This window comes from Myxocyprinus asiaticus, chromosome 14, assembly GCF_019703515.2.
Source record: "Myxocyprinus asiaticus isolate MX2 ecotype Aquarium Trade chromosome 14, UBuf_Myxa_2, whole genome shotgun sequence".
Lineage (NCBI taxonomy): Eukaryota > Metazoa > Chordata > Actinopteri > Cypriniformes > Catostomidae > Myxocyprinus > Myxocyprinus asiaticus.
Genome location: NC_059357.1, coordinates 10,971,087 through 10,991,238, shown reverse-complemented (window position 1 = coordinate 10,991,238; position 20,152 = coordinate 10,971,087). Strand labels below are relative to the sequence as shown.

Genomic DNA, 20,152 nt, shown 5'->3' with positions numbered 1-20,152 from the left:
TGACTTGTGACTTATTTTTATCAGTAATGTGACAGGAAGTGTAGTCAACAGTTCATACACTGTAAATAGCTAAAAATAAATAAATAAATAAATAATAATAACTGTTGAAACAAATACTTCAGTCTTGGGAATTTGCTTTAAAAAAAAAAAAAAAAAAAAAAAAAAACAACTAACTGATCTCTATTCCCTTTGTACACAGAGAACCACTACTTTCTACCTGGTCATTTTGATGCATTACTATGTGGGAACAGCTCTGATGCAGGGTATGTTCTTCAAACTTCAAAACACATTTATATTTGCATATATTTTGAACTGTTTGTGTTCCGCATGACCAGAAATAAGCATTCAAATACGTTGATAAACTACTAATAACAGACGCATATAGCATGTTTGAATTTAAATGACTGGTTCATTGTTATTATATTTACAGGAAGTGTCCTGAGGGGTACACATGCATGAAAACAGGCCGAAACCCAAATTATGGCTACACCAGTTACGACAACTTTGCGTGGGCTTTCTTAGCTCTTTTTCGGCTTATGACTCAAGACTTCTGGGAAAACTTGTTTCAACTGGTGGGTATATGTGTTGTTTTGTAGTCAATGCAGAATGTTCCACATTTTTTGTTTTCATTACATAATGTAACTATTGTATAATTATGATATTTCCAAGCACTTGACATAAAGAATTTCTTTAGGTAAGCATGACATTGTTTTACTGAAGTACCATACACTTCTTTATGAGTCTTTTCTCTTTTACTCATTTTACATTATATAAAATATCTAAAAACAAGATACAATTACTTAACACTGCAACACTGAATAAGACATTTAGACTTGTTGACAAATCTGTTAGAACAGTAAGACAAAATACACTTATTATCAAGATATATAATCTAAAAACAAACCTTAATATTGTAGACAGTTTGGCAAGTAAATCTATCATGTTTTAAAGGTTCACTCAGTATTTTTTCTTCATTTAAATTGTTTTACTTCTAAAGAAATGAATAGGAGTTTTGAAACATATGTATAAAATCATGACCACTCATGTGAGATGAAGAGTTCAGTCATATCAGTATATTTATAAAAGCAATTTTATTCTGCATGGAGAAGGGGTGCCTCATGGGGGTAGCCATCTTAGCTTCACATGACCAACAGAATACTACTTGCTTAATCTCAGTAACTGCCCTGTTATTGGACACTTTCATTCATGGATTAAATTAATCCTGGTAAACTGTGCATAGTGAATTTCTACAATAGCATCTGTAACTGGAAACTACTATGTTTGAATGATGCAGCATTCAGGACAGTATAAGTCAATTTAAGTCACTTTTTGGGGGGGGATTTTTCCCCTTTTTCACCCAATTTGGAATACCCAATTCCCAGTGCGTTTTTTTTTTTTTTAGTTTTTTTAAAGTCCTCGTGGTCGCGTAGTGATTCGCCTCAATCCAGGTGGCGGAGGATGAATCCCAGTTAATCCGCGTCTGAGACCATCAACCCGCGCATCTTATCACATGGCTTGTTGAGCGCGTTGCCACGGAGACATAGCACATGTGGAGGCTTCAAGCCATCCACCGTGGCATCCGCGCTCAACTCACCACACACCCCACCGAGAACAAACCACATTATAGCGAACACGAGGAGGTTACCCCATGTGACTCTACCCACCCTAGCAACCGGGCCAATTTGGTTACTTAGGAGACCTGGCTGGAGTCACTCAGCATGCCCTGGGATTCGAACTAGCGAAATCCAGGAGTGGTAGCCAGTGTCTTTTACCACTTAGCTACCCAGGCCCCCAATTTAAGTCACTTTGACATACTTCAAAAAATGACTGAGTGCACCTTTAAGGGTTTTTAGATATTTTTACTGGAAAACAAGACAAATGTACTTGTTAAGAATTTGACTTTTTGCTGTGTACCCCATTATGCTATTCACTTGTTTGACAAGGAACATGATTAAAGATAATATCAGTCATTAGAAAACCATACAACCACTGAAAATTTTCTTGAATGTTACAGACCCTTCGTGCAGCAGGGAAGACCTACATGATCTTCTTTGTAGTCATCATCTTCTTGGGCTCGTTCTACCTGATCAGTCTGATTCTGGCTGTGGTTGCAATGGCGTATGCAGAGCAGAATGAAGCCACCATAGCAGAAGCTAAAGAAAAGGAGGAAGAGTATGCAAGAATCATAGAACAGCTCAAGAAACAAACCGAGGTTTGTCACATTCATTTTTCGATAATCTATCTATTTAAAATAATTCATAACTACTACTTCCAACTGAAAAATAAAAAAAAAATACAGTATTTGTTAACCTAAATGTTTAATTTGTTGAGCAGCAGAAGAGTGGGATGGTAAATGGCAGTAGAACCTCATTGTCAAGTAAAAAGAAAGATGATGATGATGACGACAACAATCATGATGGGTTTGCATTGAAACTCCTTTCAGGTGGGGAGGTAGGTAGATTGCTATTGAATAACCAACCACACCTTTTATCCATTTGTAATCTTCTTTTCTAGGGGTTAGTCTCCCTGGAGAAACTTAGATTAAGTACCTTGCTCAAGGGCAAAACGGTGGTTAGAGATTTTTACAATTCTACAGTTCATGAATCGCAGTTAATGAATCACGAATGTTGGGTTTGAAAAAGCAACCTTTGATTACTAGACCATTTTATAGAATGTGTAGATCTCACTGGTCTGGAGGCTTGTATTTGTCCAGTGTCAAGACACTTGTCAGAGAGAAAGGGCTATGTGTCCAGTAATCCAAACCCTTTTGTTGTATCTTTCTAGATGGGTCTTGAGGTCACAAAGTCAAATGGATCAAAAGGAAGAATTAACCACCTAAACATCCCTGACTTGAGGATAAGAAAACCAGTTGCAGTGAGCACTACAGACAATTTTTTAGATGGTAATTTCAAATTTAGTCTAAATAACAAGCTTCCGAATATAAAAAAAATTAAAGAAGTACATCAATATATATATTGCATTGTGGCATTTGCATTGTGAGAAATCTGGAAGCCAAGGACATCTTCCCTTTGATCAACAGAGTTGGAGGATACTCAAAGGCTATGTCCTCCCTGCTGGTACAAGTTTGCTGACATATTCCTAAAATGGGATTGCTGCATGCCATGGGTGAAATTCAAGAAGCTTGTCTACTTATTTGTGATGGACCCTTTTGTGGATCTGGGCATCACCATCTGCATTGTGCTCAACATAGTGTTCATGGCAATGGAGCACTATCCAATGACTATATATTTTGAATACATGTTGACGGTGGGAAACCTGGTAAAGCATTTTACAAAGTTTTATGTAGTCCAATCAATGTTAACTTGAATGAAAAAAGTGTATATTGGGCTAAAACTTAATGGTATAGATATGTTTTGCCATTGTCCAGAACCTGATTGCTTCCAAGGTGCTTCCCTAGACTGTTATGATGTGTTCTTTTCCCTGCAGGTTTTCACAGGTATCTTCACAGCAGAGATGATCCTAAAACTTATAGCATTGGACCCATATTATTACTTCCAGGATGGCTGGAACATATTTGACAGCATAATTGTGACCTTGAGTCTGGTGGACTTGTGCTTGGCCGACGTCGAGGGCTTGTCTTTGGTGAGGTCCTTCCGTCTAGTAGGTAAAACTTCATTAGGCACTCTTCCACCATCGGGTGAACTGTTACCATTGCTGAACCATGCTGCTCTGTACCGGGCTCGTTGACATGGTTTCTTTGTCCATTGTGGTGCAATGAAATCAGCATAGAGTATACTGGCTGGCCACTGAAAAGTAACCAATTGTGAGTCGCCACATCACTAAAGTTGTTCCACCAGCATGGTTCTTCTGTCCTGACTATGTTTAGCTAACAGTACTGAAAAATCCAAGCCAGAAACAGTTTGTAATTATACCATTCCGAACTTTGTTCAAATGGAAATGCTACTGGAACCGTTACCCAATGAGCTCAGAATTGCAAAGCCCAAAGGTGGAAAAGTGCCTAATTAGATGAATTTACAGCTTTTTACAGGTAGTCACTGAAATCTGATTTTAGTGTCAAAGTGTTCTACTCAAATCATGGCTCTGTTTAGTTGCAGATGCGTGTGTTCAAACTGGCAAAGTCCTGGCCCACTTTTAACATGCTGATAAAGATCATCAGAAACTCTGTGGGTGCCCTTGGCAACCTGACCTTCCTCCTGGCCATTATTGTCTTTATCTTCTCTGTGGTGGGCATGCAGCTTTTCGGAAAAAGCTACGAAGACTGTGTGTGTAAGATCGCAGATGATTGCGAGCTGCCTCGCTGGCACATGACAGATTTCTTTCACTCGTTCCTCATCATCTTTCGTGTCCTGTGTGGGGAATGGATTGAAACTATGTGGGACTGCATGGAGGTGGCTGGCCAAGGCATGTGCATCATCTTCTTCATGATGGTCTTGTTTATTGGAAACCTGGTGGTAAGTGGGTTAACACTACAACTGACTACTTGCACTGAGCCTCATGACGTACTTCCGCTTTGAAATAGTGCGGCCCGCTAGTTTCTAGTTAAATGTGTTTAAATGTGCTGTAGTTGCCTAGTTCCAGAAACACCACTTAAAAGGAGTGTTCGAAAGAGTATTTTAAAATACGGATCTTTTCAGAGATAGCAGAAGAAATATTCTGAACATTACCATGTACAGTGGAAGAACAGTTTTCAGAGCTTTAATTCAGCCCGAGCCGATCTAAGAAAGCAATGGCAGGTATATACTCCAATCCAAGCACATTTCACCGTTTCTCCTCACACGGAGGTCTGTAACAGACATTTAATCACAGATCAGCTGGAAACGCAAATGACAAAAGATGGAATGAATCAAAGGGTGTCAGCACCAGCGGCGCACTTTGAATTAAACAACTACGTGGGAGAGAGACGCAATGAAAGCATGCATCAACCTGTTTTTATTAAATGTATGCTTTAATCCTTATTTTGTGTCACTGTTTCACTGATATGTACTGTATATTGATAAATGTTGAAATACAATTATGCAAATGCATAAGTAAGAGCTGCTAAAAATGAGTTATAACATTTGAAATAGATTAAATATATGTAGTGTGGTTAAATATATTTTAGCGCAGTTATTTATTTATTTAATTTGATAATATATTTGCTTCATTCTGTTCTGAGTGATTTGGAAAGCATGGTCAGAATAAGATAACAGCTAATGTATTTATAAATAAAACATCTGGGACATTTATCCAAAGAAAAGTCATTTGCAATTGTTGTATGATGGCATTTAGCATTGAATCTCAACTAGTATGAAATATCATTAATGAATGAAACGCGTGTTAATGAGATAGCCAGACTGCTGCAGGTTATACATGTTTTGATTTATTATTCAGGAGCAGAGTTTAGCTACATTTGGAAAGGAAAAAAATATATTTAGACTCAGATTTCAGCAAATTATAAAATTGAGATGTCACGTTAGAGCCAAAAATATGATTTGCAGGGTTGGGGAGTGGCAAAATACATGTAACGGGATTACGTATTTAAAATACAAAACATAAGTAACTGTATTCCACTACAGTTACAATTTAAATCATTGGTAATTAGAATACAGTTACATTTAAAAAGTATTTTGATTACTGAAGAGATTACTTTGCATTTTATTGTCATTTGTTTCATTTAATATTTAGTCCTTTCAGATGGAAAACATTTATACATATAAATGATGCGATCCAAAGTGCATTTGAACAGTGGTGAAACACTTTTTTATGATGTGTTACATTCATACGAGCAGACAGAGGAGTAAGATTGAAGTAAGTTTGGAGCATAAGAAATAGAAATAAACCTTGTGTAAATTGTCAGCTTTACGCTAAGCTAAAATGCTATTTCTAGCCATTTTACATGCACGTTACCAGGCACGATCATATTTTTTTATCAAGAAAATTCACATTGGGTCATAATTTTTTTCTAGTAAGACATTTGATATTAGGGCAAAAAAAAATGTTTTTGTTTTGTCTTCCTGTAAAAATATCTAAAAATCCTTAAAACAAGATCAATTAGATTTATCTTGTTTTAGAAACAACACTGCATAAGATATTTAGGTTTTTCAGAGAATGTATTTTTAACGTGTATTTTGTCTTACTGTACTGGCAGAGTTTTTATAGTCAAAACAAGTGAAAAAATCTACCACTGCTGAAGTAATCCAAAGTATTTAGAATACTTTACTGACCTTGAATAATCTAACGGAATACGTTACAAATTACATTTTACAGCATGTATTCTGTAATCTGTAGTGGAATACATTTTAAAAGTAACCCTCCCATCCCTGATGATTTGTTGATTTAATCAACAGACAGCCTAAAAAAAGAAATAATCTGCCTTGCAATGAATAAATCTCTGCTCGTAGGTGCACTGAACGCTGTAACCGGAAACGCCTGAGCCACACTACTTAGAATGCAGGAGCAGTTGTGCAAGTAGTCCATTGACTGTAGAGAGCAGCTGTTGGGAAATACAGGGATACAATCAGCTATAGTGTCAATTTTAGCTTCACTGCAATAATTTGTGCTTTTGAAGCTTAACTTGTGCTCAGATTGGCAAAATTATCCTAAAAGAAAAAGGTTAATAAAATTTCAATAAACAAATATTAATTTAAAAAAACCTAGACACAGCACTACAAATGGAATCGAACAAAGATATCTCAAGATGCATTTTTACAAGTTGAAGTTCTTTTAACTTGACACAGCATCTTAAAAATGTGCTGCCTGAACATAGCTATCTCCTTTACACTGCATCAACATACACAGATCAGCCACAACATTAAAACCACCTGCCTAATATTGTGTAGGTTCCCCTTGTGCAAGCAGTTCCAACCCGCATCTCAGAATAGCATTCTGAGATGCTATTCTTCTCACCTCAATTATACAGAGCGGTTATCTGAGTTACCATAGACTTCGAACCAGTCTGGCCATTCTCTGTTGACCTCTCTCATCAACAAGGCATTTCCATCCACAGAACTGCCCCTCACTGGATGCTGCAGTTACAGAAATACTCAGACCAGCCCGTCTGGCACCAACAATCATCCATGCGATTATCTAATCAGCCAGCCATGTGGCAGCAGTGCAGTGCATAAAATCATGCAGATATGGGTCAGGAGCTTCAGTTAATGTTCACATCAACCATCAGAATGAGGAAAAAAATTTGATCTCAGTGATTTGGACCGTGGCGTGATTGTTGGTGCCAGATGGGCTGATTTGAGTATTACTGTAACTGCGGATCTCCTGGGATTTTCACGCACAGCAGTCTCTAGAGTTTACTCAGAATGGTGCCAAAAACAAAAAACATCCAGTGAGCGGCAGTTCTGTGGAAGGAAATGCCTTGTTGATGAGAGAGGTCAACAGGGAATGGCCAGACTGGTTTGAAATTACAAAGTCTACAGTAACTCAGATAACTGCTCGTACAATTGTGGTGAGAAGAATAGCATCTCAGAATGCTATTTTGAGATGTGGGTTGGCACTGTTTTGGCGGCACAAAGGGGACCTACACAAAATTAGGCAGGTGGTTATAATGTTGTGGCTGATCGCTGCATAGTACAAACCACATTTCAAATCTTGATCTTTCTCTCAGAAACTTTGAAGAGTTGGAGAAGTCTTTTCAAGATAAATTAACTGTGGCACTTGCCACATGCTTGGCAACATTCCCTGTGAGTTTGATATTTCTACGCTAGCCGAGACAGATGATGCTTGGGATGCTTGAGAGGGCGGATCTGTCAGATATGCAACATCAAGTTGCGTAGATCAAGACCACGCAATCCTCTCACTGGAGGTTTATTTTACTTAATATTTATACAAGTATCAAACAGCCACTGACAGTTGGATTTCCGTTACGGTTATTCATAGACCAAAGAGGAAATGGCTTATGTAAAGAAATTAAAGCTGAGTGACAAACCTAGAGCCAACACATGCATTGGCTTTTTGTTTTGGATCCCTAGAGGTCTGGATTGCAAAAAAAGAATTATATATATTAGGCAGGCGTATTTGATGCAATGGGTTCTATTTTCAGGTGTGAGGCACTAGCTAGCTAGCGGGAAAAAAAAAAAAACACGATCCTCCTCATATAGGTGTTTATCGAGAGTTGGAAGTAAGTTATTAGCTCTAAGCGACAATCCTGAGATTACTTAAAGAGCAAAGCGTAATGTTTCAAAAACCTTCAAACAGAGCTCTGCAAATTAATAAATACCATAAACAGAGAACTCAAACAATCCACCACCTATCCAAAAAACTGTTGAACTACTGTACATTAACAGAAATTGTGGTATTATCGCAGTACTACTGTAAAAACAGAGTTACACCTGGTATTTTTAAGCTTAGGTATTGCAGTACTACCATGGCACCAGTATACTGTTCAATTCTAGACATTATAGAGTTTTAGTAGCTCTTTGTGTTTCATCTTTGCACTAATAACATCACTCAGGCAGTGTTTTTTCTTGTTCTCTTGCTGTACAGGTTTTAAATCTATTCTTGGCTTTACTACTCAGCTCCTTCAGTGGGAACAACCTGTCAGCTTTTGATGATGAGGGGGAGAACAATCTGCAGATTGCCATTTCTAGAATCACACGAGGCATTGACTGGGTAAAGGCCTTCATTACCAGACATGCGAGACAGCTGCTGGGCCTGAAGCTAAAGGAAGAAACCAAGAAAATAAATGAAGAGGGCAATAACTTTAACTTGAAAATGGTGGATGGGTGGGATGACAAGGGTCACTCTGGTGGGGCTGTCTTGAATTCCAGTATGACAGATATCAAAGTCCCTATAGCCAATGGTGAATCTGATGATGATGGTGACAGCACTTCTGAGGATAAAGACAAAGAGGCCATCGATAGAAATAAAAAAGTGAGTATCCCCCAGACCCCTCACCTCTCCACCCCTGCTCGCTCGAGGTGGATACATCAGGTGGTTACTTGATTAGCAGACATTAACTACAATGGAATGAATTTACCAAATATATTCCTATAGAATTTATATAGGAACTACAGATGTGCATCTAAAAAGTCATGTGACTTTGCCTCAACAAGCCATGTGACTACATCATTCACTCAGAGAATATCATCGAATAGCAGATGAAATCTTGTTTTGGTTATTCTGAAATGCCAGACACAAAGAAAACTTTTCATCAAAATGTTTGGCTACTGCTACCTTCCAGAACTGAATGACACGCTTTCGCTCCCAAACATAAGGCATCTGTCGCATAATGCTAGCAAACATGAAGTTCATCAGAGTGTTTTTTTTTTTCTTTCTTTTTTTTTTTTTTTTGCATGCTCTAAACCACAAGTAATTCATTACATTTTATAAAAGAGCAACAATGGCTTCAGACTTCCATTTACGTTCCTATTTTGCTCCAGTGTTCCCATTAGTGACTATTTTGTTCTCTTAAAGATAGTTCACCCAAAAATGAAAATTCTCTCATAATTTACTCACCCTCATGCCATCCTAGATGTGTATGACTTTATTTCTTTTGCTGAACACACACACAAAAATATTTTAGAAGAATATTTCAGCTCTGTAAGTCCTCACAATGCAAGTGAATGGTTACCTGAAGCTCCAAAATGCACATAAACACAATATAAAATTAATTCATAAGACTCCAGTGGTTAAATCTATATCTTCAGAAGTGATATAATAAGTGTTGGTGAGAGACAGATCAATATTTAAATCGGTTGATCTTCCCTGCCCAGTAGGTGGCGATATGCACGAAAAATTTAAATCAACAAAAACAAAGGATGAACGTAAAATTGGAGATTAACGATAAAAAAGGACTTAAATATTGATCTGTTTCTCACACACACTTATTAAATAAATCCTAAAAAATATGTAATCCAAGCAAGTAGCCTCTCTGCCGCCAGATCTTCTTTACGGACCTCGTACGGACATGACGTAAACACACTAAGATGAATGACAGAAGCCTGAAATTTCCCGCCAAATTAAACCCAACAGCTCTCATGTAAAACCATTATTGTAGGCTTGCCGTAGTGACATGGGGTAAGTTAAGTACATGTTTTTAATTTTGATTTTTTTTTTTTTTTTTTTTATACTGGCACAATGGTATTTTTTTATTTATTTATTTTATTTTTTTTCATTTCTAATGAAAACTCAAATCAGAAATCATCCGTAGTGTACATTTAACTTCTAATATTGAAACAGAAGACTGTGATAGATTGTTCTTGTGAGCGAATGTGGCAAATGAGGAAATAGAAATAGTGATTTTGATAGTTGCTTTCTTAAAATAGAATTCCAATGTGAAAGAGCACACCAATTAAGAAACATTGGCCAGGGTATCACTGACACCATCAGCACCTCTGACACCTATACATGTATCCCAAATGCTGTGACTGCAAAGTTCATCTGAAGCCTTATGGGTCATCTGTGGAGACAATCTTGTTTAGAAAGCGTGTCTGAGGAATGGCACAGACCATATTACAGGGTGACAGGGCGTGGGAAAGAGCACCAGCACACCATGATTAGTTACCTTGCTGAACAACTTCCTGAGTTTACCAGTAGAAACAGCATAAGGCACAGCCATGCCTGTCAACCTAAAATAAAGCCATACCCTTAATAATAATTAACCTGCACAATGTGTCTTACCAATTCAGTTTATTTGATATTTGTTTCATTGAAGCACACAGGCCCCAACTCATTAAGCAACTGCTGGTTGGCAAGTTTCTGAAATGGATCAGGTAACGCAGTTCACATGTCATGCCCCCATGTGCGCCACCTCCTTGCATTTCACATCCAGCAATGTGTCAGTGAGAACAAGAACACGAGGTAGCCAGTTGTACACGAGTCTCATGGGAACAGCTGAATAAGATTTGAAGAGTTTTCTGACAGGAATCATGATCTAATTTTATTTTTTTATTTTTTTTTACTGTTTTATGAGGGAGGGTATTTGGAATCAGATAATAATCTTGAGTCATGTTAAAGGGATAGTTCACTCAAAAATTTAAATCTTCTCATCATTTACTCACCCTCATGCCATCTCAGATGTGTATGACTTTCTTTCTTCTGCTGAACATAAAGATTTTTAGAAGAATATTTAAACTCTGTAGGTCTATACAATGCAAGTGAATGGTGGCCAGAACTTTGAAGGTCCAAAAAGCATATAACAGCAGCATAGAAGTAATCCATACGACTCCAGTGGTTAAATCCATGTCTTTAGAAGTGGTATGATAGGTGTGGATGAGAAACAGATACATTTTTAAGTTAACTTTTACATTCTTCTTTTTTTTTTTTTTGGCGATTCACATTCTTCATGCATATCGGCACCTTCTGGGATGGGAGGAAAATTTATAGCAAAAAAGGACTTAAATATTGATCTGTTTCTCACCCACACCTATCATATCACTTCTGATGACATAGATTTAACCACTGGAGTAATACTGTATGGATTACCTTTATGTGCTTTTTGGACCTTCAGACTTCTGGCCACCATTCACTTGCATATAGTATAGTAAATCTTATATTTTTTTATAGAAATCGCTTACATCTCTTACATCATCGAGGGCCAAACTATCTTACAATTTGACCTATACCATGTTGCAGTTTCTAATAAATTAAGCAGCTAAAGCCAAATTTTACTCATACTCAGCACTTAGCGAGTGCTAATTTTGGACCATAAATATTACACACTGAATCTCCTTTGTGCGAACAGTGAATGTACCATTCTGTGGCCAGCTTTGTGTCTCCCTAAAGCTGTTATCTACAGCATTTTGCACAGTTTCATTGAATTAAACCATGTTCCTTTAAAATATAAAATACTATCTTACTAATGAACTTGAATTATTTCTGAGATAGAAATTTGTCCAGAAACGATTCCAGATTCCAGAAAATATATGCATTTATTAGTTAGTTTTAATTGTCCCAGAGACAGAACTGAGTGGCTAAATGTTTCCCTCTGGACAGATTAAAGATGGAGATGAATCTTCAACATGCAGCTCAGTGGACAAACCTCCTGTGGTAGAAGAAGTGGAAGCAGATGTTGAAGAGGATTCCACCATCCCTGAGGACTGCTATACAGAAAGTGAGACCGACATTTGATCAATGACTTGTTTATACAGTAGTTTTGAATTTCAAGGAAATAAGTTTCATCATTTTATCCCCATTATACTAAACCGTTTTGTTTGCGTGTGTTTCCAGATTGCATGAGGCGATGTCCTTGCTTGGATGTTGACATTACCCAAGGTAAAGGAAAGGCATGGTGGAACTTTCGTAAAGCCTGCTTTGCTATTGTGGAACACAGCTACTTTAAAACCTTTATCATCTTCATGATCCTCCTCAGCAGTGGCGCTTTGGTGAGTAAGTCAATAAGCCATTTATACTCAAATAACTAAGAATCCCCATTTTACACATATGTTATTTTTTATTAGGCATTTGAGGACATATACATTGAACAACGAAGAGTGATTAAAATCATCCTTGAATATGCAGATCAGGTCTTCACCTGTGTGTTTGTCATTGAGATGCTTTTGAAATGGGTGGCCTATGGCTATAAGGTCTATTTCACAAATGCATGGTGTTGGCTGGACTTTCTCATTGTTGATGTAAGTACTAGTTCACACTAATTCCACATCTAAAGTGCAAATCATACTGATGGTATTGTTTAATCAACCTTAAATGGACTATCAATACATATGCTAATTATTATTAAATTATAATATTTTTTCTGCAGGTGTCTTTGATCAGCTTGACAGCAAATATTTTAGGCTTCTCTGAACTGGGGGCCATTAAATCTCTCAGAACTTTGAGAGCTCTGAGACCTCTTAGGGCTCTCTCCAGATTTGAAGGAATGAGGGTAAGTATGTGTAGTAATTCACTAAGAATGAATTGTGCCTGGTTAAAGCATTGTTTATTTACATGCACTGCCTGTGCTGGTTTGGCACCCAATTCACTAAAGTAATTATGCAAATCAGAGAATGGCGCAAATTCGTCCACAATATCTGTGCTAACCGTGCTAACGGCACAATTCTAATCTAGCGGGTCGGTTCTGACTGATCATTATTTGATGAATTACTATTGCCATGATCGATATAAAATATACACAAACTTCACTTTTGAATAAAATTAAGTTTACTGTCTGTTTTTAATAACACTGTTAATTGTGCCATTTTGTAAATGAAGTGCTTCCTATAATGAGCCAAATGTACATAGAAAGGAGGTGTGAAATAACATTGATTTAATTACTCAAGACAGTGCTATTTCAGTGCTGATTGTGCCTGCTTAAACTAGAATGTGGGTGGTTAGTGAATACAAAAGGTTTTTGCACTGCAATACCAAGCACAAATGGAGCAACTGTTTACTGAATTTGCCCCTTTGAGTTTTCTGCTGTCACTCTCACCCTTAAATAAGCCCTCACTAATAATATTAGTTCTCCTTATCCTTAAAAAATATAATGTCCAATTTAATTATTTATTCTTGATTTTACTACAGTCTTAAAAATGTACAAATTAAAAAAGGTTGTCTTAAAAGTAGACAATCCAACCAAGCTAAGAGTTAAAGTTGTAAGGTCAAGTTCCAGGTACTTATGCTGTCAATATGCACAGGTGGTGGTAAACGCGCTGGTGGGGGCCATCCCCTCCATCTTCAGTGTTCTCCTGGTGTGCCTTATATTTTGGCTCTTCTTCAGCATCACGGGAGTGAATTTTTTTGCTGGAAAGTACTACTACTGCTTCAACACAACATCCGAAGAGATGTTCCTTCCCTCTGAGGTCAACAATAAGACTGAATGCTTTGAGCTCATAGAGGCTGGTAATGAGGATGTGCGATGGATGAATATGAAGGTCAACTTTGACAATGTAGGCATGGGCTACCTCTCCTTACTGCAAGTGGTAAGCATTAATGCCTGCAGTCATATATACCCAAAAGAAATAAATGTGCACACCAATAAATTATACGGCTGAGCCGCAAATCTAAATAAAATTAGATATTTTAAAATGTGCTTTAATTGGTTTCCAGGCAACCTTTAAAGGATGGATGGAGATCATGTATGGTGCTGTGGATTCCCGTTATGTAATATAATTTTTAACCATTACGGTTTTCACCATAAAAGAATATTGGTCTTCAAGTTGAATCTTAACAACTGTTTTTGTTCCGAATAGATTGAAATGCAGCCGGAGTATGAGGCAAACCTCTATATGTACCTTTACTTTGTTATTTTCATTATCTTTGGCTCCTTCTTCACCCTCAACCTGTTTATTGGTGTCATCATTGATAATTTCAACCAACAGAAGGCAAAGATAAGTATCAACTATGGATCTTCTACACCTGTCGCAACACTAAAAGATTTTCTGCATTGGAATCATGGTCTCTGTCTCTATACTTAGGAGGTACTGACATCTTCATGACGGAGGAGCAGAAAAAGTACTACAATGCCATGAAGAAACTTGGCTCCAAGAAGCCACAGAAACCTATTCCAAGGCCTGTGGTAATAAATGAGAACTATTTTCTCAGTTTAATTCTTAAAAATGTAACTTTATTCCTCAATAGACTCTAGTCTGATCTATAATTAAATTACTAACTGCCTTTCTCCTTTTTTGAATGGTCTTCTCTGAAATATGCTTCCTGAATATATCTGATGTTTGAAGAACTGCTTTCAAGGCCTTGTATTTGACCTGGTCACCAAGCAGTTCTTTGACATCTCCATTATGGTGCTGATCTGCCTGAACATGGTGACCATGATGGTGGAGACTGATGACCAGAGTGCAGAAAAAGAAGAAATTCTGTATTTTATCAATCTTGTCTTCATTGTGCTTTACATTGTGGAGTGCATTCTGAAGCTCATCGCCCTTCGGCATCACTACTTCTCCTTTGGGTGGAACATATTTGATTTTGTAGTGGTCATTCTTTCAGTCGTAGGTATGCACTCCTATAGAGCGTGACAGTCTTTTCTCCAAAGATAAACTGATTATTAACAATAACATATAAACCTTTAAAGACTGATTTACCTTAAGGTCTGAAGTTGTTAATTGATAGTATGTGATTCTGTTGAAGCCATCAGTGCGTTATTTCAACTTAATTTGTAAAAAAATAAAAAATAAAAATAATAATTTTATAGTGGAATTTCTAGTGAAGAACTACACTACTCATAATCCTGTAGATAAAGATCCATCAGTTAAAGAATCACACCAAACAAATAGTGTCAAAAGAACTCAGCAGCGACCGCCCACTCCCGTGAAACATTAGGAATGACGTAATTGATTCTTCCTACACTCTCAAACTGCTTGTATATTTGCAAATATCTGAAAATATTCATTACAATTAGATTATTTTTAATGCTTCTTGAGATTGTGGTTCATTCCCTCATGAAAGACATTAAGTACACAGTCTTGTACCTTTGTCTTTTTGTCTGATTTTCAAACAGGCTTTGCTTCAAATCAAAGTTTATAATGTTGTGATTCACCTCTGAGCTCATGGCTCAGTGGTTCATGGCTTAGAATTATTTTATGTAGGATTTTTATTAAATCCCTGGGCAAAAAATAATTGGGAAAAATACTTCCGACGGCTTAAAAAGTGGGCAGGCATTGTTGCACTCTGCTGTTGCACTCTATTGTCAGCTTTATTAATAGTAATCACATGTAAACATACAAAACATTGATGTAGTATAAAATGTTAATATCTTTTTTTCCCCCTTTTCACAGGTCTTTTTCTGGCAGACCTTATTGAGAAGTACTTTGTCTCACCTACCCTTTTTCGTGTCATCAGACTGGCCAGAATTGGCCGTGTTCTGCGGCTCATTCGGGGCACGAATGGTATCAGGAAGTTACTGTTTGCGCTAATGATGTCACTTCCTGCCCTCTTTAACATTGGCCTGCTTCTTTTCTTAATAATGTTCATTTTTTCAATATTTGGCATGTCCAACTTTGCATATGTAAAGAAAGAAGCAGGCATTGATGACATGTTCAATTTTGAGACCTTTGGGAACAGTATAATATTCTTGTTCATGATCACAACGTCTGCTGGCTGGGATGGACTTTTGTCACCTATTCTCAATAGCCCCCCTGACTGTGACCCAGATATAGAGAACCCAGGCTCAACGGTCAGAGGCAACTGTGTGAACCCCATAGTGGGAATTGTCTTCTTCTGCAGCTACATTATTTTGTCTTTCCTCATTGTGGTCAATATGTACATAGCCATTATTCTTGAGAACTTCAACATAGCAACAGAGGAGAGCAGTGACCCCTTGTGTGAGGATGACTTTGAGATGTTCTATGAAACCTGGGAAAAGTTTGACCCTGACGCCTCTCAGTTTATAGATTACAGTATGCTGTCCGAATTCTGTGACACATTGAAAGAGCCACTGAGAATCCCAAAACCAAACACACTTAAATTGATCACAATGGACCTTCCAATGGTTTCTGGAGATAAGATCCACTGTCTGGACATTCTTTTAGCCCTCACTAAAGAGGTTCTTGGAGATTCTGGGCAGATGGATGGAATGAAAGCAACAATGGAGGAGAAATTCATGGTAAACAACCCTTCAAAAGCTTCATATGAGCCAATTACTAGCACTCTTAGACATAACCAAGAGGAGGTGGCCACTTCGATTATTCAAAGAGCATACCGCAAGCACTTGCTTAAACGCACCATCAAATATGCCTCGTATATCTACAGAGAGAAGACAGACTCAAAGAGAAAAAATGAGGAGGCTCCGGAGAAAGTGGGGATGATAGCTAAGACAATGAGCCATCTCTATGGAGATCAGGCCATTGAGGATGACAGCGACAAAGCTTCTGGCTTTTCTATCCCTCAACAAGTGAAAAACCAGCCCAGGGGTTGGTGTCCAGTGGTCAAGGTTCAGAGTGAAATAATCTTGCACTCTGCCCCCATTCCCAACCCTGACTCCTCAACCAATATGGAAGACTTCAGGGAGTCCATTGTGTAGCATGTTCCACCCATGGTATAAAATGAAGATTTAGAATGCACCACAATACTGAGACCCCTGTTCATCTTCAGAGTTAAATCTTGGCACACATAGCCAGTATGAATTATTTTTTTACTTAGTTGTCATTTAATATGAGCCAGATGGGGGACTGTGTGATTTGCCCAGTATATAGAGGTAAAGGAGGGTATACATTTAATTAACCCAAGAAGGAAGCCAATTGGCATATACACTACCGGTCAAAAGTTTTTAAACACTTGACTGAAATGTTTCTCATGATCTTAAAAATCTTTTGATCTGAAGGTGTATGCTTAAATGTTTGAAATTAGTTTTGTAGACGAAAATATAATTGTTCCACCATATTAATTTATTTCATTATAAAACTAAGATTTTATACAAAAAATAAAAAAAAACCTTTTTGAAATTGATGACTTGGACCAAATAATAAAGAAAAGCAGCCAATAAGTGCCCAACATAGATGGGAACTCCTTCAATACGGTTTAAAAAGCATCCCAGGGTGATACCTCAAGAGGTTGGTTGAGAAAATGTCAAGAGTACATGTCTGCAAATTCTAGGCAAAGGATGACTACTTTGAAGATGCTAAAATATAACACAGTTTTGATTTATTTTGGATTTTTTTAGTCACAACATAATTCCCATAGTTCCATTTATGTTATTCCATAGTTTTGATGACTTTACTATATTCTAAAATGTGAAGAAAAAAAAAAATTATAATAAAGAATAAGTGTTTCAAAACTTTTGACCGGTAGTGTGTGTGTGTGTGTATATATATATATATATATATATATATATATACATACACACACACACACATACACATAAGTATATATAATTTTAATTGTATAAATTGTACGCACAACAATAATGGTCTGAATTTATTGCATTTAATATGAAACTATTTGTGAGATTTATGGTTAATTTTACTTTTAATTTTACTAAATTACTTTTCAATAGGATATAACAGTAGGTATCGAAATTAATGTTTGTTCTGATAATGACTTCGCACTAATAATTTATAATATTAAAATATTTAACAATGGCAAAATAGTCAATTAATCTGTATTTAATAAAGCATATTATTCTTAATAGTATAATTTTGTATTAAACCTTACAAACAGTAATTATTGTGGCAGAATTTTTATACAACAGTACACTAGTAGTGTTGAAATCACTTGTAAACACTGCCCAGTAAGCCTCAAGTCAAATAAAAGTGAAAACTATAGGTTGCCAAAATAAAAAATAAAAAAATAAAAAAAATTGTAAATATGGATTCTGTAATATTTAACTTTTTGCCTAATGAGCCTTTTTTGGGTTATGGGATATATTGGAAATTGTTAACTCCAAGTATAGAGTCTGTGAAGTCCTTTGCTTACTACTGTGGGTTGAATTCATTTTTTATTTTTTACTTTACTTAGTTGTCCTTTAATATGAGCCAGATGGGGGATTGTGCGATTTGCCCAGTATATAGTGGTAAAGGAGGGTATAACTTTTAATTAACCAAAGAAGGAAACGACAGTGCCAAAGCCAATTGGCATATACATAAATATCCAAATATAAAAAACAGAATATAAATAAACAAGAAATGCTGTTTATGCACAGTATACAAAGAACAACAGCATTTAAGCAACACATAACAACATCTTTGGATGCTAAGAGGCTATATTTGTATTTTATTTTTTAATCAAACATACGTTTTCTTAAATGCTTGACTTTTCATTGAAACTGTGAGAATCTTGGTATTTTTGGAGATAAATTTAATTTGATTAAACATATACTGCTAAACTATACAGAGTTTAATTAACCCCCCAGTCATATGTTTCTTATTTGTTAGGCCTATATTAAATAAAATTAACGAACATGAGTTGGATTACGAAGTAAATAAATTTGCTTTTGTTTCTGATGCTTTCAGGCTTTCACTTTTATTTTAACTTTCATAACACTAATTTTTTTAAGTTTTTTTTTTTTTTTTACTTATTTTTATTTTTGCAAACCAATGATGAGTAGAGAGATGGTGGGTTACAAGCACTAATGATGTAACCATAATAATGTGAACAAAAGAATGCACATAGCAGAATGCTATTATTCCAAGAAGCCAAATGTTTATTATATTGCAAATGAAAGAGTTTTTATTTTGTTTACTTTTATTTTGTTTACTATTTACTTTATTGCTTCCTAATAACCTATATTTTAAGGTTGCCTAGTTCAACATTTGTTGATTGATATGGATGTTAAGTCTTATAAAATCCAAATGAGCTAACACACTAATAAAAAGTCTGAAGCTTCAAAATAGGACAAAACAGAAAGATTTAAGTTTTTAGTTCAATGATTAAAAAAAAAAAAAAGATTATTTTAGTACTTTAATGTAACACTTTGTTTACTAAACATTTGACACCTCTTGATTACAGTATCTGTTACTTTGTCGCACCTGCTGAATGCATGCTGTGGATAATGTCGCATTTTCCACGTATTGAAACATCTGTACATTTAACTGTATATTCTTCTTCTGTTTACATTACTGGAATAAACTTTTTTTTTAGTCTTTGCTTTCTACAATCTTCAAACACTTCAGTAACATACAAAAATTCCAAATTGTTTTGTTTATTGTTTATGTTAATTCAATCACATAAAATTCAAAACTGAATTAACACATTTTTTAAACTATAAATATTTTAAGGAATAATGTTGTGGAATGTTTTCCAGCTAATCTGGCAAACAAAAACCACCCATTGATAAGGCAATAAACCACAAAAACTCAAGTCTTTTCAATGCACGTGTTATTTATATCACTTAGTAAGCTTTTTGTCTGAGGTGAAATAGTAAACAGGGATGTTTTGAAGATAGAATTAGAAAAAAACAATTATTCCAATCCAATCACAAAATGAAACTGCCACTGTTTAGTTGTAGAAGCAAGCTTTGATAGACAACATGGAAGAGACTAATGGGTTTTTAGTTATGAGGTTGTCTATTTAACCTTTTACCTGATAATCCTTTCAGTTTACAAATGTACAATTTCAAATAGACTGTATACTAAATACAACATCATGACTGTCTATTTGAGGGTATGTGTGACTCTCCAACAAACCTAATCATACTGTACACACACACGCCACCCCATTTGGACGTACGAGAGATCTACTGCGGCATCGCCTGGATTACAGCCGCCCAAGTTCCATGCATACAAATAAGGTCAGAGGTGAACTGTGAGAGTGACCTTAGGACAGCAGGTCACTGTGTTATTACATGAAGTATGGT

The 20,152-nt window shown here is 36.3% G+C and overlaps 1 protein-coding gene across 17 annotated transcripts in view; it reads left to right on the top strand.

Moving 5' to 3' along the window:
* Positions 1-19,441, top strand: part of LOC127451576 (sodium channel protein type 4 subunit alpha B-like) — a 141,241-nt gene extending 121,800 nt beyond the window's left edge. For 5 of the 17 annotated variants that reach the window (XM_051716338.1, XM_051716349.1, XM_051716348.1 and 2 more), the window contains 19 exons: positions 200-263; positions 431-572; positions 2,015-2,212; positions 2,335-2,451; positions 2,785-2,902; positions 3,041-3,279; positions 3,448-3,603; positions 4,071-4,433; positions 8,458-8,844; positions 11,908-12,025; positions 12,142-12,296; positions 12,372-12,545; positions 12,674-12,796; positions 13,545-13,829; positions 13,957-14,010; positions 14,100-14,237; positions 14,321-14,425; positions 14,586-14,856; positions 15,639-19,441. In XM_051716338.1, the coding sequence (XP_051572298.1) occupies positions 200-263; positions 431-572; positions 2,015-2,212; positions 2,335-2,451; positions 2,785-2,902; positions 3,041-3,279; positions 3,448-3,603; positions 4,071-4,433; positions 8,458-8,844; positions 11,908-12,025; positions 12,142-12,296; positions 12,372-12,545; positions 12,674-12,796; positions 13,545-13,829; positions 13,957-14,010; positions 14,100-14,237; positions 14,321-14,425; positions 14,586-14,856; positions 15,639-16,882 (4,451 nt within the window). In that variant the 3' untranslated portion in view covers positions 16,883-19,441. The remainder of the gene's footprint in view (positions 1-199; positions 264-430; positions 573-2,014; positions 2,213-2,334; positions 2,452-2,784; positions 2,903-3,040; positions 3,280-3,447; positions 3,604-4,070; positions 4,434-8,457; positions 8,845-11,907; positions 12,026-12,141; positions 12,297-12,371; positions 12,546-12,673; positions 12,797-13,544; positions 13,830-13,956; positions 14,011-14,099; positions 14,238-14,320; positions 14,426-14,585; positions 14,857-15,638) is intronic. The other 12 variants (XM_051716346.1, XM_051716347.1, XM_051716344.1 and 9 more) reach the window with 10 other exon arrangements.
* Positions 19,442-20,152: the final 711 nt, after the last annotated feature.